Raw genomic sequence first — 22,499 nt, 5'->3', positions numbered from 1 at the left:
AGGCTCCATCCTGCCCCTCCATCTCCCCAGGCTCTCTCCTACCCCCTCCCCCCCCCCCCCAGTCTCTGTCCTGCCCTTCCCAGGCCTGTTCTCCATCCCAGGTGCCAGCTGGTGGCGCAGGAGTCCTGCAGCCCTTGCATCAGTGGGGTCGCTCCCAGCATGTGGGGCGGCAGCTCCCTGCAGGCAAAGGCTGCTGTCTGCCCAACTCCCCAGTGCGGGATGTGAGCGCCCCCGAGCGGCAGAGGCTGGACAGCCCCACAGCGCAGGAGCGGGAGAGACATGGGAGCTCACCCCAGCACGCCCAAGGCAGCCTCCAGCCATGGCACCAGCCAGCCCTGCCTAGCTCCTGGGGCAGAGGAGGCTGCTGCTGCCAGTGGCCTGGCTCCCCAGCCGTATGCAGCGCCCATTCACATGGTGCCTGATCTCCCTGCCCAGCACAGCCGGTCGCGCTTCCTGGGCGAGGCAGGAAGCAGCATGGAGCTCGGCCGCAGCTGCTGAGCGAGGTGGCATTGGATCGGCCTCTGCGTGCGGGGCCCTGGAGTGGCTGCCCGTATGGCTGTGCAGCGCAGGTACCAGCCGCAGCCCGGCCCCTGCCCCGACACAGGATGTGGGGCCCCGCAGCCCTTCCATAGCCCCACGCCCCCAAACGGTGCTGCTCCATGCACCCCCCTCTAGCACCGAGCCCCTTCTCCAATAGCCCCCTTCTATAACACTGAGCCCTACACCATGCACCCTCCCTAGCGCCATGAGTTGGGGCCCCCTTGGCCTGGGGGGCTGTCCCAGCCGAGCCCCAGCCTGGCTGGGACTTTCTTGGGCGGCGACTGCCTATCCAACCCCCTACCCCCCCACGTTCCCTGACCGCCCCCTCAGAACCTCCACCCCCTCCAACCGCTCCCTGCCCCTTATCCAATCCCTTCTCCCAGCCCCGGCCCGGCCCCCTTACCATGGCCCCTTATCCAATCCCTTCTCCCGGCCCGGCCCCCTTACCATGCTGCTCAAAGCGGCAGAAGCTGCAGAGCTGCCCAGGAGCGGTCCAGAGCGCTGGTGCCAGCGGTGCGGCATGCTGAGGCTCTGCGAGAGGAGGGAAGGCAGGGGAGGGGCTGGGGGAGCCTCCCCGGCCGGGAGCTCAGGGAGTTGTAACAACCGATTCTAAAACTGCTTCTAAATTTAACAACCGGTTCGCGTGAACCGGCTCCAGCTCACCACTGAGTGGAGCTCCCAGCTCAGCCCAGCCCGCGGAGGGATGACCCCCAATATCCCGACAGCCAGGAGTCACCTCTGGCCTGGCAACTTTGCCACCTGCTCCAGGCAAGCGCTGCGCAGCAGCAAGGAGGAGCAGGAGCTGGAGCCATCATTGTAGGAGGAGCAAGAACGGGGACCGTGCTTGGCCAGGCAGTAATGATGCTGCCTGCAGTGCTATTACTCTGCCACCAGTAAGGGTGCGATATATCTAGAGGACACCCGGAACCCAAGTCAAACCAAGGCCACATGTACATAGGAAAGCAGTAGGACTCAGACCCTTGGCCCTAGCTTGACTCGGGTCCTGAGACCCTGCAGGGTCCTGAGCCCTAGGTTAGTACAATTGCAGTGTGGACGCAAGGGGGGTTTGCCTTGAGCTTAGGCTCAGACCTGGGCTTATACTGCTGTGTAGACATACCCTTGATGGCCCTCTATGCTTGTTGAACAGGAATGGGAGACGAGGGAATCCTCTAGAACAGGGTTGGGCAAACTATGGCTTGCGGGCCGGATCCAGCCTGCCAGCCGTTTTAAGCTGGCCCTCGAGCTTCCGCTAGGAAATGAAGTCTGGGGTTTGCCTTGCTCCGGCGCTCCAGTCGGGGCGCAGGGTTGGGGGCCACCCCACACGGCTCCCGGAAGCAGCGGCATGGCCCCCCCCCCCCAGCTCCTCCATGCTCCAATGGCCTCCTCCGTCACTCCAATGGGAGCTGCAGGGGTGGTGCCTGCGGATGGGACAGCATGCAGCAGAGCCGCCTGGCCATGCCTCCACATAGCAGCTGGAGAAGGGACATGCTGCTGCTTCCAGCAGCAGCTTGAAGTAAGCATCGCCCAGAGCCTGCACCCCTGAGCTTCCCCTGACCAGAGCCCTCACCCCCTTCTGCACCCCAACCACAATTTTGTGAGCATTCATGGCCCGCCATACAATTTCTATTCCCCGATGTGGCCCTCAGGCCAAAAAGTTTGCCCACCCCTGCTCTAGAACATCTTAGCAGTGCCCACAGGGAGGAGGAGCAATTGTTCTACACCATTTTCTGAGAACACTCAATAAGAAAGTTATACTTACTTACCTAAGAACAACACAATCCCCTCCCATTGCTGTCCACAGATGAGTCAGCCATACTTCATGTGTATAGTGATGATAATCCTGGGTAATAGTGATAGGTTAATAAAAAGGTCTCATCACTATGTCTTATGAGGTAATGAAACTAACGGGCAAATTCAGTGCTGACCACGTCAATCTGTAAAATTACTGATGCTGCATTCAGAATGTTTCTGGGCTTACAGAATTTTAGCTTTGCAGTCCATGTAAATGGTCCAGAGACCTGAATCAAATGTACCAAGTTATTCTTCCTCCTCTCATCTCCTGAATTGCTTACATTCTTATGGCCAATCACTGAAAACTAAACTTGGGGTGGACTGTCTTAGCCTCATATACAGAGGCTAGTGTTCAGTACATACTTTGAGGTCTGTGTATGAAAACAGCTATGTATTATTATTGCTTCTGACTTTTAGAGAAAGTAAAACATTAACCGTTTGAGTTCCAGCTGAGCACAAAAAGATATGAACATAAGCAGATGTGGCACTCTCTTGACTCTTTGACACAAATGTTTAACACAGGGCATGGAGCTGGTATTTTCATACAGATGATTTTTGGCTAGGATAATGACTCTTAAATAAAATATTTTATTTACTTAAGTGTTCCATCTGTATTGGTTGTGTTTAGCTAATTGTCAAGAGCATCTAGAGTTGGGGTAGGCTTTGTGTCTGCTCTTATAAATAGAAATAACATGTTTTTCACTTCAGAAAATCTCCCACAGCTATGTTAACTCAGGAGAAATCAGGTGATAGGATTATGAAACAAGAGGCAGAATTTATTCTGCTCTTCTGTAGCTCCTGAAACCTATATTGCTTCTAATTAGGTAGAACTTGTGTCCACTTGATCAAGTATACCTTTCAGCTTTTGTCACTTTAAAGCAGTGGGATTTTTTTAAATTTGTTTTTTAATTCCACTAAAATGCTGAGAACAATAATTTAGTAGGGTCAGGGCTAGTATCCCAAATGACACATCCTTGGTTAGACCCCAGACCTTCCTGTCTTCTGTTTACTTCGCATACAACTACTCTCAGCTTCCAATGCCAAGTTGAGAGACAGCTGTCTGGGAGCATCAGCGTATGTCCTTAGATGACCCCATGTCTTGCTGTTTTAGCAGTACAAATATCTTCACATCCAGTGTGCTCATGCATGCGTCCTCCACAGTTGTGTGTTTGTATATACTTGTTAATTCCAGAACCTTTGAATCTGTTGTTTTTGTGTGGTAGAGATTTTTATCAATTTTTTACAGTGGCAGGGTATTCAAGAAGAAGATGCAGAATTCTGTTCTGCTTTTCTGGAGATCATAGTATCTTTATTTTGCCAAGTTCAAAATATGTCTTGTGTATTTTTCAGTTTATTTCATTTTAAATTGGCATGGTTTTATTTTGCTATATGGCATCATCCTTGACCATAATGCTATATTTTCCATTATTTTTTATTCTTAATTTATTTTGATATTAAATGTGTGAGAAACTTTAAGCAAAATGATAAGTTTCTTGTTTTGGCCCGCAGACATATGTAGGGTGTGTCGGTCTGAAGGAACACCTGAGAAACCCCTCTATCATCCGTGCGTGTGTACTGGCAGTATTAAATTTATTCATCAAGAATGGTAAGTTTAAATTTTTTAAACAAAACACAAACGTTTTCTAAAAGGGATACGTTAGGTCTTCAGAATAACTAGTATGTAAGCAGAAAAGTTAGTTTGTGGAAAAATTATATTTAAATGTAAACTTTTGGATGGTTCTTACAGGTTAGCTCACATTGCCTGCTTTCTGTCTCTATAGAGTAAAGGGCATGTGAAAACCAAAGTATGTGCACCTACATGTTGTAACAATCATTCCTGCTTACAAATACAATAGTATTTTTACTGGTAGTCTTTTATAAACTGTGTGCATCAGGAAGACAGCTAACTAAACTTACTAAATTATTAGTATATCTTTCTGCACCTTTATGGATATGAATTAGAGTGTAAAGGTCTAACACCCAAGGGTAAATATTATATTTAAACTTTTAAAAATCTTATATTAATGCAATGTTATGATTGCACAGTTAATCATGAAAATGCCAAAGTTAAAGCTGCCCCCCAGTGCGAATGTATTATGATAGTGGTTAATTACACCATCGCTTACTATTTCAATCTTAGATATGCAAGTGTACTTTGTACAAACAATCCTCAGAGGGAGGAAAAATAATTACAGGTCCACATTAATAGAGGTGCATGTGCCTTGTGTGTGTTAGCCTTTTGGATAGTAGTGTCTATAAGATTTGAGCTAATGCACAGCTGAGGAGGGCACATCATCAGTAGCACAAACACCTCTGCTTGAAGAGTCACAGTTACCAGTGGTAGCCCACCCTCTTTTTCCATTCTTGCATACCAATTTCATTTTCATAGTGGTCCAATCTATCTGTATTGATTTAGCAGGCTTAATATATTTGATAAATTCATAAATACAATTATTAGCTTTTCAACTGTAATTTTTTTAGACTTGAACTTTTCACAAGTATCAGGAAATCAATTGTTTGGATGTCTTAAATTTTTAAGTGCAGACACATTTTAGCCCTGTGTTCGTGTTTCTTTGCAGCTTAGTTCAGTGGCTGAAACACAGCAGAAAAGAATACTGTGAATTATGTAAGCACAGATTTGCTTTCACACCAAGTAAGTATGTAACACCTTTTCTAGCTTTTTCAACACTTTTGTTTCCTTATTTTCTTATTTGTGATATTTAGAGTAGTGATTGGCCTTCTTAATTTTTTTTTATTTCTAAGTGTATCTGTGTTGATAGTTTTGGACTATGTCTGTTATTCTTGTTTGACCCACAGCTCTTTTGAGTAGATCACAATATAGGCTTTAAAAAAGTTTTTTCTTTGTAGCAAATAATACTGAATTTTTTTTTCATCCACCTAGTTTCCAAGAGAGAATATTCAGTATCTTTTTGTTGATGCCCCCAATTCTAGTTCATGGACGGTCAGCTAAGTTTAAATAAATTAATGCATACAGTTCATTTTCAGTTACAGTGTATTAAGCAGGAGTAAAGTTCTGAGGAATCTGGAAGTTTTAGACTGCTAAAATGAGGTGAACCAAACCTGTAATCTATAACTGACAAACTTTTTTCAATTGCCTTTGAAGTATCTATCTGAAAGAACATTACTTAGTAAGATACTAAGTCAATTCTGCTAACTTCTTCCTAGCAACACAGTCGACACTAGCAATTTGAGTTGATTAATGTACCTTAATGTTCTCCATTCATTCTACTGCCACCTCGGTCAAGATTGAGTAGCTACCACAAATAATTGTTTATCATGTTAGATTCAGCTAACGAAAATCAAAGTTAAGCAATTTAGTTAATTTTTAAAAACCTTAGACTCAAGAGCTGACCTTCTCTGTATGCAGTTTCTGATAGGATGCAGTGTTCTGTTCTACTGGGTAACAAGAAAGCTAACATTGGACAAGGTGTCAAATAAGTAAGGCCCCTGACCTGTGTGGCACATTAGGCCCCAATCATTCCGCATTGCCCCCTCATTGCCTGTCCGATCAGTACAATACTCCTTGTGTTTTTTATTTTGATTCAGTTTACAGTAGAACCTCAGAGTTATGAATAGCAGAGTTACAAACTGACCAGTCAACCACACCCCTCATTTGGAACCAGAAGTACACAATCAGGCAACAGCAGAGACCAAAAAAAAAAGCAAATTACAGTACAATACTGTGTTAACTGTAGACTACTAAAAAAAAATACTTCTGTGTACTAAAGTTTCAAAGCTGTATTAAGTCAATGTTCAGTTGTAAACTTTTGAAAGAACATTTTGTTCAGAGTTACAAACATTTCAGAGTTACAAACAACCTCCATTCCTGAGGTGTATGTAACTGTGAGGTTCTACTGCACTTTATGCTGCTCCCAAATTCTAAGATTTAAATGTGCTGCGTGAAGAGACTTTTTTTTTTTTTTTAAACTAATGAGTCCCTGCGTTCTAGGAACTGGCTGGGATGGGGAGGGAAGCTGGCAGTTTCAATAGTTGGAGTTTTTTGTTATCCAGGAGGCAGTTTGGCTCTTGCTGCTGGAGGACAGGTGATGCATCTCTTTTTTTCCCCCCCTCACCCTCTGGATTCAGTTTCCTCTATCCCCAACCATCTAGGGGTTGGTTATAACTAGGGGTTATTCTCCGTTCCAGGAGCCCTTTATACCAACTAGCTGTCACCTTGTAACCTACCCCAAAATCTGTCATAGCAACCATAACAATATAAAAGCGCATTAAACTGATGCTACTACTAACATGATCAGAAATTAAATAGCTAATGTTGACAGTTTGGGGTTAACACCAAACAGATGAGTGGAGCATTTATCATCTTTCAGAGTTAGTGTTTCAGACTGGTTGGTAGACTGTGACATATGTTATTGAATTGGTTATACTTGCTTCTTGATTATACTTCTAGCTTGCAAGCGTTTCCTCTTAAACCTTAAAAAATGAGGCCGATAAACTGATTTTTTTAAAATAATTTTTATTTAAATAGTTTTATTTTTTTAAAATAAATTTTCTTAAAATTAAATTTGAAATTAGGACAACCTATGCTCAGGCCTTAACTTATTATAATTTATTAACATAATTTAAGTTATATACAAAATAAAATATTACAGTACATGTTTGCTGTCAAGTTTTAAGGAAAGTCAGACTACAGAGCTGGTGGAAGTCACTAACTAAGCAGTTTATTGCAATGGGACCAGCTTTTAATAGCAGTAGCCTCTTCTGTATGTGCAGAGAGAATATTTTCTTCATTTCATTTTCTTCGGCTAGTTCTGCTCAATAGCTAGTTGAGAAAACAATTAGGAGTTAAAAAAGTAGGGATGCTTGTTTTACAATCTCTGAATAAACACTGGGTGTAAGAAGATGAGATGTACTCGTGCTAAAATCTTGTAGAACATGGTGACCAGAAACAATCAGGTAAATTCATTAACTACAGATAATATTTCCTTTATTTAAGAAATCAGTTAGTTTTAAATGCAAAACATATTTTGATAAACTTTGACTAACTTTTTTCTTGTGTATTCAGCATTTTTAATGTAGTTTTATTTAATAAAAAAAATTAAAATGCTGTTTTTGTGTATTTTAATTGAATTTGAATGTCCATCCAAACAGACCTTGACACAAATCACAACTAAATCATTACTCATCTGGTAAATAAGAAATGCATCATTCATCATTTTCTAGAATAATAAAAATTAGGAATCTGAATAAAGAAGTTAAACTATATAGTTGCACAAATAAATGTGTATATAATCCTCTGGTTACACTAAATTTGGTCCTGCTTTTTGCTAAAGGCTATGTTTAGTTGCAACAGAAAATCCACCTTGATTCTGGGGTACAACTGTGTGATATTCTAAGAGAAATCCATAATTTTGCAGCAGTCAAAAGGCCAACTAATCGAATTTTACATGGGGCTCTGTTAATAACTGTTCCTTAAAATATATCTGCAAAACAATGGAAGTATGAGCAATACAGCACTTACTTCTAAAGAAGGCAGGGGGCATTTAAACACAGTTATGAAAGGTGAAGAGAACGTTTGAATGCTTGTGCACATATGTATTCCAGTTAGGGTGTGTGTGCATCTAGTGCATTTGAGTCAGAGATGATTGGTCAGCAGTACCACTGGGGTGATTCCTGTACCCTGAGTGTCCTCGTGCTTCCAGTTGAGTGCATAAAGGGTGGGGCCACCCTGACCCTTCTCAAGTTCTTCTCATCATCTACTGCTCTTTGTCATTCAGCACTTATTAGCACTCTTGTATATAATTAGCTTAGTTTACGTAGTAGTTAGTGATAGGCTTTTTTAAAATAGTGTTTCCTTTTCTCTCTGAGTTTTTGAGGTAAGTCTCTTCTCTATTTCCTTGGGTGGTATTCCTGTACTGCTGCTGCTGCTGCTGAAGTTGTCAGTCAGAAAATCCCCAGGTTTTAAAAAACATCTGTTCTCTCAGGCTGTTATGCCGCTAAATGATGGATGTACAATGGTTCCTGTTTTGTTTAGAAGGCCGCATTCCAGAGAGGTTCACCTATGTAGCTCCTTCTCCAGAAGAACAAAGAACCTGCCCCCTGAACCCCTCCTGCATCCCAACCCCCTGCCGCACCCTTCCTGCAACCGGACCCCCTGCCCTGAGCCCCCTGCTGCACCCTGCACCCCTCCTGCACCCCCTGGGGGCAGGGAGGGGGCGAAGTTGGGGTGGGGATTTCGGGGAAGGGGTTGGAATGGGGTCATGGAAGAGGTGGGGCAGGGGAGGGGCCTCGTGGAAGAGGTGGAGTGGGAGCGGGGCCGGGGCAGTGGGGGGGTCGGGGGTCAGTCATGCGGCCCTCAGGCCAATGTATTAGTCCTCATGTGGCCCTCGTGGTCATTTGAGACCCCTGACCTAGGCAATATGATCCAGCTTGGCAAAGACATAAATTTCCTAAGCTTCTGCCACACTTGACCTCTCATCAGCATTTGCAAACCTCAAAGCAGCAGAGTTAACTGCTTACTCAGGAGCAGAATTCATGTTGTACCAGATCTTCCCAACCTGTCTCCTCCCTTTGGGAATTAGTAGTAGCACTTCCACGGTGTCTGGAATGCCATAACCTCAGATTATTGGGTTCTAGACATTGTGGAATTTGGGATTAACCATTCCCTTTCAGTCCCCCATTCACCTTTCCACTCCCTGCTCAGGGACCCTTATGAGATTGTACAATCTCTTCTTGATCTTGGAGTTATAGAGCAGGTCTTTCCACAGCATAGGAGAAGTGTTTCTTATTCTTATAATTTTCTCATCCCTAAAAAGAAAAAATCTAAGGCCTATCCTAGACCTAAGAGACCTGAACACCTTCATCAAAACGATGATGTTCAGGACAGTATTCCTTCTCTCGATTTGAATGACTGGTGTGATACTCTTAATCTACAGAGTGCCTGTTTTTGAGTGTCTATCCAGCCCAGCCACAGGATATATCCTAGGTTTTCCGTGTGGGGATCGCCACTATCCATATACAGTACTTCTGTTCAGCCTCTCATCAACCCCCAGAAGCTTTTATAAAGCTTATGGCAGTGGCTTACCAAAGGGTATCCAGGTATTCCTGTATCTGGATAATTGACAAATCTGTTGTCACTAAAGGCAAAAAGTCACAGATAGCATCCGTCAGTTCCTGGCACTACTCGGTTGAGTCTGGGAAATAAACATGGACAAATTGATAATGTGTCTAAATTAGAGAATTGAGTTTATTGGGGCCATTCTTGACTCAACATCTGCAATCACATATCTACCTCAGGGAATGTTCCAGTCCATTTTAACCCTGTGCACCAGTCTGTGGTCTCTCCCGAGAACAACAGCGAGATCCTGTCTCAAGCTGCTGGGACACATGATATCCTGCACACATGACTGAGCTTGCCAGAGTTCTTTGCATGCACTAGCTGAATTTACACCACCAATGAACAGCCCTGTTTGAGAATTGCCTAACTTGGAATATATATGTATACAACCACTTGAATAAACAATTACTTACCTCTACAATAACTGGTTCTTCAAGATGTACCATGTACATATATATATTCCATGACTCACCCTCCATCCCTGCTACTCTGAGTATGATATCAACTAGGATTCTGGTATGAAGGAAAGCGGGGGGAAGGGAGGGTGGCCGGCCCTGTCCTTCATGCCCTTCATTGGAGGCACCGAGAGCACATAAAGTGCATGAACTCCCCTGATGGGTACTGCTGACCAAAAGTATCTGGCTCAAGTGCACTGGACAGACACACATGAAGTGGAATATAATTGTGCACCACACATCTCAAAGAACCACAGTTTCTATATATTAACAATTTAGTTCACTTAAAAGCACAGTAAAAAGGGGGAGCAATCCCAAATCAATTAGAAAACATACATCTAGATCTAAAAATATGTACATAAGCATGTGTTAAGGGGAATGGAAATACTTTTTACCTGTCAAGGCTTAAGTTTCAGTCCTTGGGTCTCTCTCTTCTGTAACATCTAGTGACCTCAGTTAACACTGAACTGTGCAGGAAACTGTGTTCTTTACACTCCTTTAGGTGTGAATGAAATTATTATTTGTAAGTGGGACAGGAACAGAACCCTCAGGTCTTGGCAGAATGAGTTGATTTCAGCAGTTGTGTATTAAAGTAATTGGCCACAACTTGAAAATCAGGTCACTTAAATACATGTTTGAAAACAAATTCAGAAGGGTATGTCTACACTACGAAATTAGGTTGTTTCTATAGAAGTTGATTTTTAGAAATCGATTTTATACAGTTGATTGTGTATGTCCTCACTAAGCATATTAAGTCAGCAGAGTGCGTCCTCAATACCATGGCTAGCATCGACTTATGGAGCGGTGCACTATGGGTAGCTATCCCACAGTTCCCGCAGTCTCCGCTGCCCATTGGAATTCTGAGATAAGCTCCCAATGCCTGATGGGGGAAAAAACATTGTCGCGGGTGGTTTTGGGTACATGTCGTCAGTCACCCCTCCCTCCCTCCATCAAAGCAATGGCGCCTTTTTTCCTGGGTTACCCGTGCAGACACCATACCAAGGCAAGCATGGAGCCCACTCAGCTCACCGCTGCTGTTGCGAGCATTGTAAACACCTCATGCGTTATCCTGGAGTATGTGCAGAACTGGGCTAAGAGACGCCAGCACGATGACGATTGTGATGAGACATGGACACAGAGTTTCCCGAAAGCATGGGCTGTGGCAGTTGGGACATCATGGCGGCAGTGGGGCTGGTTGATACACTGGAACGCTGATTCTGGGCCCGGCAAACAAGCACAGACTGGTGGAACCACATAGTGTTGCAGGCATGGGATGATTCCCAGTGGCTGCGAAACTTTCACACGCGTAAGGCTACTTTCCTCGAACTTTGTGAGTTGCTTCCCCCCCTCCCTCCCCCCGAACCACAGGAATAACAAGATGAGAGCTGCCCTGACAGTTGAGAAGCGAGTGGCGATAGCCCTGTGGAAGCTTGCAACGCCTGACTGCTACCAATCAGTCAGGAATCAATTTGGAGTGGGCAAATCTACTGTGGGGACTGCTGTGATCCAAGTAGCCAGTGCAATCGCTGATGTTCTGTTGTCAAGGGTAGTGACTCTGGGAAATGTGCAGGTCATAGCGGATGGCTTTGCTGCAATTGGTTTCCCTAACTGTGGTGGGGCAATGGACGGAACGCATATCCCTATCTTGGCACCTGACCATCTTGGCAGCCAGTACATAAACCTCAAGGGGTACTTCTCATTGGTGCTGCAAGCACTGGTGGATCACAAGGGACATTTCACCAACATCAACGTGGGGTGGCCGGGAAAGGTGCATGACGCTATCATCTTTAGGAACTCCGGGCTGTTTGATCAGCTGCAAGAAGGGACTTACTTCCCAGACCAGAAAATTACCGTTGGGGATGTTGAAATGCCAATAGTTATCCTTGGAGACCCAGCTTACCCCTTACTCCCTTGGCTCATGAAGCTGTACACAGGCAGCCTGGACAGTAGTAAGGAGCAGTTCAACTATAGGCTGAGCAAGTGCAGAATGGTAGTAGAATGTGCCTTTGGACGTTTAAAAGCTCGCTGGCGCTGTTTGCTGACTAGGTTAGACCTCAGCGCAGCCAACATTCCCATTGTTATTGCTGCTTGCTGTGTGCTTCATAATATCTGTGAGAGTAAGGGAGAGACATTTATGGCTGGTAGAAGGTTGAGGTAAATCGCCTTGTGGCCGGTTTTCAGCAGCCAGACACCTGGGCGATTAGAAGAGCAGAGGTAGGCGCGCTGCGCATCAGAGAGGCTTCATGACTGGTCAGGCTATGTTGTGACAGTTGTGTGTGTTTCTCGTTGCTGCAAACCCTCCCCCTTTGTTGATTTTAATTCCCCGTAAGCCAACCACCCTTCCCCCTTCGATCACGGCTGGCAGAGGAAAAAAGTAACTATTGTTTTGAAACCATGCATTCTTTGTTTATTAATTTAAAAAAAAAAAAGTGAGATAACTGACAAGGTAGCCTGGGTGGGGTGGAGTGCAGGAGGAGGGCACATTGCTTATTGTAGCCACACTACAAATCAAAACTGCTTGAATGACAGCCTTCTGTTGCTTGGGCCATCCTCTGGAGTGGAGTGGCTGGGTGCCCAGAGCCTTTCCCCCACCGCATTTTTGGGCGTCTGAGTGAGGAGGATATGGAACTTGGGGAGGAGGGCAGGCAGTTATACAATGGATTCAGCGGGGGTCTGTGCTCTTGTTGGCTTTTCTAGAGCTCCAACAGACGCTTCATCATGTCTGTTTGCTCCTCCATTAGCCTCAGCATCACCACCTGCCTCTGCTCTTCATGCTCACTTAATGCTTTCCTGGATTCTGCCACTGAATGCCTCCATACATTCAGCTGTGCTCTATCAGTGCGGGAGGACTGCATGAGCTTGGAAAACATGTCAGCGCGAGTGCGGGTTTTGGTTTGGTTTTGGTTTTTTTGGCTTCTAATCTGCGATAACCTCAGGGACAGAGATGATAGGGGGAGCATAGAAACATTTGCACCTGCAGGGAGATAAAAAGGGAGAGTAAAATTTAAGATGATACATTTCTGAGAACAAAAGGGAGACTTTCACAGTGAATCAAACAATTCACAGCAGACAGCACATGTGCTTTAGGTACAAGGTCTCATTTTGCCTTTTATATTGAGCGCCTGCCAGTATGGTGACACATCACACATGGCTGGGCAACAGAATTCGGTTTCCAGGCAGCCATGGTGAGCCTTTTGGTATGTGGGGTTGGCTTCTTATGCCTTCATAACATGTGGGAATGGTTTCAAACTGCAGCGCCATCCTTTCCCATAGCAAGCAATGCTGGTTGGGTTTGCCATTTAAAAGGAGGGGCTGTGGTTTTGGGGTGGGTGTGCAGTACACTCCTCCCACCCCACCACATGGCTATTCTCTGGGATGATCCCTTCATCCATCCACCCGCTGTGTGGCTATTCTCCAGGATGATCCCTTTTAGCCAAGCGCAAACAACCCAGCATGAATGGGGTCCTTTTACTGTTCCCTTACAAAAATTCCCCTATTTCAACCAGGTGACCATGAATGATATCACTCTCCTGAGGCTAACACAGAAAGATAAAGACCGAATGTTGCTTTAATGCGACCAAAACACAGGACCATTCGCTGCCATGCTTTGTGCTGCAATGATTCCAGAGTACTTGCTACTGGCTTGGCGTGGTAAAGTGTCCTACTGTGGAGGACGAAATAAGGCAGCCCTCCCCAGAAACCTTCTGCAAAGGCCTTCAGAATACCTCCAGGACAGCTTCATGGGTATGTCCCTGGAGGATTCCCGCTCCATCCCCAGACACGTTAACAGACTTTTCCAGTAGCTTTACTGGCTGCGAATGCATTCCAATTCTTCAGGGCAAATCAAACATTAAGCACTATTGCTTTTAAACCTTGTACTGTAGTTACAGATGTGCACTCACCAGAGGTGCCTTCTCCGCCTTTGGGGTCGGGGATCCCGCCTTGGGAGGGTATTGGCTCCAGGGTGATGAAAAGGTCCTGACTGCCGGGGAGAACGGATTCGCCGCTTGCCTGCTGTGCATGCTTCTCTTCCTCATCCACAAAATCCTCCTCCCTGTTGCGTGAGACTCCCCCCTTGCAGGTGTCCATGGAGAGTGGGGGGTAGTGGTATGGTCCCCCCCCCCCCCCCCCAGAATGCCATGCAGCTGATCATAGAAGTGGCATGTATGGGGCTCTGACACGGAGCAACCATTTGCCTCCTTTGTCTTTTGGTAGGCTTGCCTGAGCTCCTTAACTTTCACACGGCACTGCTGTGTGTCCCTGTTGTAGCCTCCACCATGCCCTGTGCGATTTTGGCATATATATTAGCATTTCTTCTTTTTGATCGGAGTTCAGCCTGCACAGATTCTTCTCCCCATACAGCAGTCAGATCTAGTGTCTCCTTTTCGGTCCATGCTGGAGCTCGTTTGTGATTCTGGGGGGACTGCATGGTCACCTGTGCTGCTGAGCTCGCCATGCTGACCAAACAGGAAACGAAATGGAAAATTTCTCGGGGCTTTTCTTGTGTATCTGGCTAGTGTATTGGAGTTGAAAGGACTGTCCAGAACGGTGACATTGGAGCACTCTGGGATAGCTCCTGGAGGCCAATACCGTCTAATTGCATCTGCACTACCCCAAATTCGACCCAGCAAGGTCGACTTTAGCACTACTCCCCTCACCAGAGAGGAGTACAGAAGTTGATTTTAAGAGCCCTTTAGGTCGACGGAACGGGGTTGGTTGTGTAGATGCATTTATTTTAAAATCGACCTAACGCGGCTAAATTCGACCTAACCCCGTAGTGTAGACCAGGGCTTAGTGTAATTTTAGACATCCATTTTTTAAAAATTGCTCTTAGTTGTGGTTATTCAGTCTACGTGTTGACTGAACAATAATTGTAAACATAGTTTGAAATCAGTTTTTTCATTATTTCTGTAAAAAGCATTTCAGTTCACTTTTAGCTAACTGTTCTTTCTTCTCTTTGGGTTTCCAAAGAGCAACTGTTCCACACTCCCCCACTTGCCTCCATGTAATACCCTAGCATGCACTCTAACATCACACCAAACAGTCATGAGTACTGGAGCATGCCTACTGAGATAGAGAAGTTTATTTCCCACTATTGTATAATTTTTAAAATCTTTCAGTATTTCTACCTGACATCCTGTGGGATGTGAACTAAGAGCATTAAAAACTAGGGCTATCAAGTGTTAATTTAAAAAAAATTAATCATGATTAATCATGCGTTTAAAACAACTAATTGTGATTAATCGCTCTGTTAAACAGTAATAGAATACCATTTATTTAAATATTTGTGGATATTTTCTACATTTTCAAATATATTTCAATTAAAACAGAATACAAAGTATACGGTGCTCACTTTATATTTATTTTTTATTGCTAATATTTGCACTGTAAAAACAAAATAGTATTTCAATTCACCTAATGCAAGTACTGTAGTGCAAACTCTTAATCATTAAAGTTGAGCTTACATTTGTGGAATTATGTACAAGAATAACTGCAGTCAAAAATCAAACAATGTAAAACTTTAGATCCTACAAGTCTACTCAGTCCTACTTCTTGGTCAGTCAATCAGTCAGACAAACAAGTTTGTTTACACTTGCAGGAGATAGTGCTGCCCGCTTCATGTTTACAGTGTCACCTGAAAGTGAGAACAGGCGTTCACATGGCACCGTTGTAGCCAGTGTTGCAAGATATTTATGTACCAGATATGCTAAACATTCGTACGCCCCTTCATGCTTCAACCACCGTTCCAGAGGACATGCTTCCATGCTGAGGACTGGTTCTGCTCGATAACGATCCAAAGCAAATGTGTGTTCATTTTCATCATCTAAATCAGAAGCTACCAAGAGAAGGTTGATTTTCTTTTTTGGTGGTTCGGGTTCTGTAGTTTCTGTATCAGAGTATTGCTCTTTTATGACTTCTGAAAATATGCTTCACACCTCGTCCCTCTCAGATTTTGGAAGGCACTTCAGATTCTTACACGTTGGGTCAAGTGCTGTAGCTATCTTTAGAAATCTCAGATTGGTACGTTCTTTGCATTTTGTCAAATCTGCAGTGAAAGCATTCTTAAAATGAACAACGTGCTGGGTCATGTCCGAGACTGAGTGGACTTGTGGGATCTAAAGTTTTACATTGTTTTGGTTTTGAGTGCAGTTATATAACAAAAAATCTACATTTGTAAGTTGCACTTTCACGATAAAGAGATTGCTTTACCGTAGTTGAATGAGGTGAATTGAAAAATACTACTTCTTTTGTTTATCATTTTTACAGTGCAAATATTTGTAATAAAAATAATATAAAGTTAGCAATGTATACTTTGTATTCTGTGTTGTAATTGAAATCAATATATTAGAAAATGTAGAAAAACATCCAAGAATATTTAATAAATTTCTATTGGTATTTCTATTATTGTTTGACAGTGTGATTAAAACCACAATTAATTGTGATTAATTTTTTTAATCACGATTAATTTTTTTTAGTTAATTGTGTGAGTTAACTGTGATTAATTGACAGCCCTAATGAAAACATAAGTATGAAAAATGCATGATACCAAGGGTGTAGGGTGGTAGAAATAGGTTTGTCTGGTCTTCGGATGGACGGTTTTATATAAAGCAAAAATAAGTTGCTCACTTTCCCGTCCAACACATTCTGGAATGGTGGGTGTGGCATTGCCACCTGAATGAATACTGGGCTGTTAAATGGAAGGAAGCTAGTAACGGGGTATCACCTCTTCAATCCCCAAAAGACTAACTTGTAAGTTAAATAACATGTTCTGAAATATGCCCTTGCCTTGTGTGAATTAAAAAATCAAGATGTCTTTGTACCTTAACCTGAGTAGTGCTTATATTGTTGTAATCCTTGTTCTTTCTCACTCATTCCCTTCCGGCTGTTTGTCAACATTCATTCGTATGTTCACTGTCTTGGTTTATTGAAGTGACAGTTAAAAATGTGAATGAATTGGCTCATTTAACTAGTTATTCTCAAGCAGTCAGAACAAATTCAATGACCATTGAAACAGAACATTGCACTATATTATTTTATTCCACCATTGTCATGTTATTTTACAAAAAGAGCCATGATGAGAGAGCTCTGTTTACTTGCTTCGAAAGAAGATTCTGATTGTTTCTGCAGCGGTTGTCATAAGGTGGGGTAAGATCCTGGATCTGCTACTAAACAGCATTTTTTAGCAATTTACTAAGAATCAGGTAATAAACAGTTACATGATTTAGGGCACTTACATACTCTTCAGAACTACTTTTTGCAAATTGGAACACTTACCATTGTGTATATACTCACTTATTTAAAAAAAAAAAAAAAAAAGCTTCTCAGACATGTATACTTGCAAGTTAGGTCAGGTCTGCTGTATTTTAAACTTGTAAAAGTTAAATCTGAAACTATTCAATTTTGGTAGTAGTGTGCCTAAATTTTTATTAAGGTGTATCAGAACAGCAGGTGATCATGTACTCTGTACATGGTCTTGTGCTGACCATAGTATCTGGGAACTTTCCAGTTAAGTGGCATGATGAATGCTGTCATATATGGTTTATTCTTTGTCTCACCTTCTCCCAAGGGGAAAATTGTGTGCTCAGTGCATAATTTGCATTGGATCATAATTGTTTCACTACTTAAGTAGAGAGGAGGATGAGGCAAAGTCTAAGCGTTTACTCTGGATTATATCCTGATAAATTTGGTATGAATTGTGGCTTTCAAATTTATCTTGTAATTTAGCCAAGTACCCAGGATATTGTCCATATTGTTATCCTTTGTTGTTTTGCTTTGTAACAATGTAAGTTGCATTAAGTATGTTTTTGGTGAAAACTGGGATAATTAGAGGATATCTTCTGAAATAGTTAACTTCAATATATAAATTCGTGATAATCTGACTTGAAATCATTATGGTGAGCTGAAATGTAACTCACATCACAACATCCTGCTTAACGTCTAGAGTTTTCTTATCCAGTGATTGATTTGGCTAATAGCTGTAAATTCTGGATGTAGTGACATCTCAGATAAAGATGGTTTCAGTGCTGTCTTTCAGTATCTTTATTTTGCGTATGCATAGTCGTCTGGCCAAGCGATGGCATTTTCAGTGGCGTGATGCTGTTCTACTAGGCCACCGCTGAACCTAGTCAGCAGGCATTCATTGACCGTGTGCATCATCGTCTATGTTGCGCCACAGCTGCACAAAGCGCTGTCACGAAGACTCCAGCGATACTGGTTGGCTGCACAGAGACCTTGCCCGGTCTAGAACCTGTTCAACAGGGACCACTAGCGATGGGGCAGGTCAAAACCAGGCAGGCAAATTGTGGGGTCGGCAGCAAGGAACTGGTTGGGGATTATAACAGATATCCATTCCTCTCGCTAGAGTGTTTCTGCCCTAACATCCTGGCATGGCGGATGAGACCATAATGGGCAATGTGATGGCAAACATGCAGCTGGTGTTTTAAAAGGTCACTGTGCAGCGGCAGGCTTGGGTTGGCGCGTACTTTTTCCAGTAACTTTCCCAGTGGCAACCTCTCATCTGATATGAAGAGGAGCAATATTGCTCAGAACTGGAAGCCATGGGAGTGGAGTCGGACACAGGGTGTCAGAGATGATGTTCATGGTGGCATGTAACTGCATATCCACCAGTTTGGTGTGTGACGATTGATTCCAAACTAGTGCGCAGTACTCCGCCACTGTCTTTCAGTGGTTTGCCAATTCACTTTGCACGTCCTTTTTTAAAGTTTTAACTGTAGACCTGAATTGCAGGGCAATGGTGTAATGAAGTGAGCTTTTTAGGGGAAAGAGGAAATGTTAAAACTGGGCTTAACCTGGTGTGGTCCAGTTGATAACTTCTGATTTAGATTTGGTTGTCATTGACATGCTGTGTCCATATTGCCAAGAGGTTGTAGCTTTGTTGAATTCATATCAGTTTCTTCCATTTTTGATCGTTTGGTGGAGACGTTTTAGCAACAATGAAAAACGAGTGAATACTGGACGATTGATACAAAATCCTTACATCCTTTGAGCCTAACTCTGAATGTGAAAGCTGCTAGACTATTTTTACGCTTGACTGCAAACCACTCCTCACCTCAGAAGTGATAACTAATTTACTGTGCAAACCATCCAGATAATGCAGGAAAATAGAACTTCAGTGACTAATTGCATCAAGACATCATTTTTAACCAATCCATTTGATCAGAATTAAAGGCTGCATATTTTATGTGGAGGTCAGAAGAGGAGGCGGTGATATGTGTTGTAAATGGTGGATTTTAGTGGATTCAGGTAATGAGAAGGTAAAACAACAGCTGTAGGTTGTATGAGCAGAATGGATTGATTTAAATAAAAGTAATTTAAGTCAAGTGGAAAGCCTTGATTTAAATGATTTTAATCAACTTCTCCATTTGTACTTCTGATAATTTTCTGAAGAAAGGTGCACTCTCATTGGTTGAAACAGCCATTAAAATGCTGATTTACAACTAAACAGAGCCTTTACAGTAGATTTGATATAGTGTATAGCAAAAAGATGTAACTATATATACATTTATTTAAGAAGTTATATAGCTCATTATTTTCAGATTCTTATTAATTGTATGTTTTAGTATGTTAGAAAAGGGTGAATGATATATTCCTTATTTGATATATGCCATATTTATGAAGCTTGACTTCAAAAGTTAGATATTTTTTCCCCTGATTTTTCTTTATATAGAAAAACAGCCTTTAATTCAAAGTTTTTGATCGAGGTTTATGGATTCAGTAAGTTTATTTTTATTTAAATGTTTTAAGAGATTATAATAAGTGTAGGCCTTAACATTTTTGTATTAAATTCAGATTTCATTTTAAACCGGCTTATTTTTAAAAATAAATGTATTGTTATTTATATTACAACAACAAAATCTCCCAACTTGTGTATCTAAAATAAAAAAAAATTCTGATTTAAATTTAAAATAACTGATTTGTATCCACCCTGTGTACACTTGAGACTTGTGGAAGCCAGCCTCTGCACTCAAAATTAATGTGCCTTGTGTGTCCAAATACCTGATTTGTGGGTGTGATCAGGTACGTAGACATTCAAATAATCTTTCTTGGGTCTGAAAATTATTGTGGGAGCAAAAGGGAAGCCCGCGAAAGGGAAGCCACAAAAGGTAGGGCTCAGAATTTTGACCAAAATATTTGCATGCCAGGGCATCTGTACTTTCTAGAGTTAAGTCTTGTAGATGCTCATATTACACAGCAGATGGCATATTCAGTGTCTTGCTTAATTTTTGAAATACATTTCTTATTAATAAAGTGAAAGTTTTATTTCCTTATTGCTGTTCATAGGTTGTGTTTTGTGGCCCTGAGTGTCTAAGAAGTTTAATGTAGGGAGTATGTGATTGCACTGTATAATGAAACCTGGACTTTAATGTGTTCACTTTAATAAATGTTCACATATATTAAAATGTTTAGTTGGACTCTTCCTCTGTCTAATAAACTATTGAGCAGTTGCCTGTAAGAACATACAAAAAAATCATATCAGTAAGTCAGAGCCTGACTTTTGGCTAGCTGTGAGGGATGCAGGAGCCAGATGAAGTGATTAGAACTTAAAAATTATGTAGTATGGAAAAGTTACTGAAAAGTTAGACAAAAGTTTGTGAAACTTCCCAGACAGCTGAATGGCATAACCAGTTAATTCATTTTAAAAGAAGGAAAAAATACTGGATTGGAATAGTTTTGTTGTAGAACTGTTTTGAGTTAGTCTCTTATGGTTTTAGATCAGAGGTGGGGAAACTATGGCCCGCGGGCCACATCCGGCCTATGGGACCGTCCTTCCCGGCCCTTGAGCTCCCGGCTGGGGAAGCTAGCACCTGGCCTCTTCCCTGCTGTCCCCCCTCCCACGCAGCCACGCCGCTGTGCGGCGGCCACTCCTGCCGCTCTGAGCGGCATGCTAAGGGGGCGGGGGCATTGGATAAGGGGCAGGAGGTCCCGGGGGGTAGTCAGGGAGCAGGGGGCGGTTGGATAGGCGTGGGAGTCCCGGGGGGCCTGTTGGGGCAGGGGCGGGGCAGTCCGGGGACAGGGAGCATGGGGGTGGGGTTTCCGGGGGGGGGGGCGGTTAGGGGCGGGGGTCCCGGGAGGGGGCGGTCAGGGGACAAGGAGCGGGGGGGGTTGGATGGGTCAGGGGTTCTGAGGGGGGCAGTCAGGGGATGGGAAGTGGGAAGGGGCAGATAGGGGGCAAGGTCCAGGCTGTTTGGGGAGGCACAGCCTTCCCTACCCAGCCCTCCATACAGTTGCGCAACCCTGATACGGCCCTCGGGCCAAAAAGTTTGCCCACCCCTATTTTAGATCAATATTTTTTAGTGACTGTTTTTCTCCTTGTGCTTTTATTCCAACAGCTGATATAATCTGGAAACAGATCCCAGATGTGTACATTTTAGGTGTTGGGTGATGGGTATTCTCTCTGGAGGGCCCTTGAATTTGGAATTTTCTTCTCCCTTTCTTGGCAGGGCCTGAGTTTGTTGACTTTTCTGCTGGTCTGTTGCTTAATTCGCTTTTCTCTCAGGGGGTTAGGTTGAAAAGGGAAGTCTCTTGTGATAAGGGAGGGGAGTTCTATGTATTTGGGTGATACTTTGTTATAGAATTTCAAACTTTTAGTTAAAATTTTAGTTTAGGCCTATGGTGTTGGGTTTGTTCTGAGGAAATCTGGCTTTACTAGTAGGGATGATGGTATTAATGCCCCAAAACAAAAACTTCTCAAACTCTGAAGTGTCTGTAAAATAGTTCTATAAAATTAAATACATGAGTTAAGGAGAACTTGTGGTTTAAGGGTTTCATTGGCATTTGCCTGTAGTGGATGTATAAAGTGTGAAGAGAGGGTGAATGTTCATTTATTTTTGGCTTTGTGACTGTTTGTTTGTTTGTTGCCATACATTTTTCTTAAATATAATTTAAAAATTACGCTATTGACTGCAGTACTATATTATGTTTTTATTGCAAGCACATATGAGAACTGTTTTATAAAAGTGTTTTTCTTTTCCTCTCAGTTTATTCCCCAGATATGCCTTCACGGCTTCCAATCCAAGACATTTTTGCTGGACTTGTTACAAGTATTGGCACAGCAATACGATACTGGTTTCACTATACACTTGTGGCCTTTGCATGGTTGGGAGTTGTACCTCTTACAGCATGTAAGTGTTAAGTTTTTGCATTGAAATACTTTCATAATGATCTTATAACAAGCTTGCGAATAGCCATCAGCTTTAATACTTCTCATGTGTTATCAACTTTGTGACTTGACCACTCATTTTATTTCAGATGTTTATATTTTGCTGTATTTTAATTACTTTATCTAAGAAACTATTCAATTCATAAACCAATAGCACAGTGCAGACAATAGCTAATAGATAGGAAAACAGAGCCCATGTTAAGGGAACATTAATGAAGTGGCTGTTTTACTTATTGAATTTTTCAGAGTAAGTTTTTATTTAAAATTTTAAAATAAAATGAAACTTAAATTTAAAATTAATCCTTACCCTTTTTTAGTTCTCCTTACCTGCCCATATGTGCACATATGCTTTCCACTTTTATAGTGTGTGCAATTATATGAATCATAGAATATCAGGATTGGAAGGGACCTCAGGAGGTCATCTAGTCCAACCCCC

At 42.8% G+C, this 22,499-nt stretch overlaps 1 protein-coding gene across 1 annotated transcript in view; it reads left to right on the top strand.

Moving 5' to 3' along the window:
- Positions 1 to 22,499, top strand: part of MARCHF6 (membrane associated ring-CH-type finger 6) — a 123,106-nt gene that overhangs the window by 10,015 nt on the left and 90,592 nt on the right. The window contains exons 2-4 of the mRNA XM_074945044.1: positions 3,841 to 3,937; positions 4,911 to 4,984; positions 21,882 to 22,025. Coding sequence (XP_074801145.1) covers positions 3,841 to 3,937; positions 4,911 to 4,984; positions 21,882 to 22,025 — 315 coding nt within the window. The remainder of the gene's footprint in view (positions 1 to 3,840; positions 3,938 to 4,910; positions 4,985 to 21,881; positions 22,026 to 22,499) is intronic.

Source organism: Natator depressus, chromosome 2, assembly GCF_965152275.1.
Source record: "Natator depressus isolate rNatDep1 chromosome 2, rNatDep2.hap1, whole genome shotgun sequence".
Lineage (NCBI taxonomy): Eukaryota > Metazoa > Chordata > Testudines > Cheloniidae > Natator > Natator depressus.
This window is presented reverse-complemented; position numbering and strand designations above follow the sequence as displayed.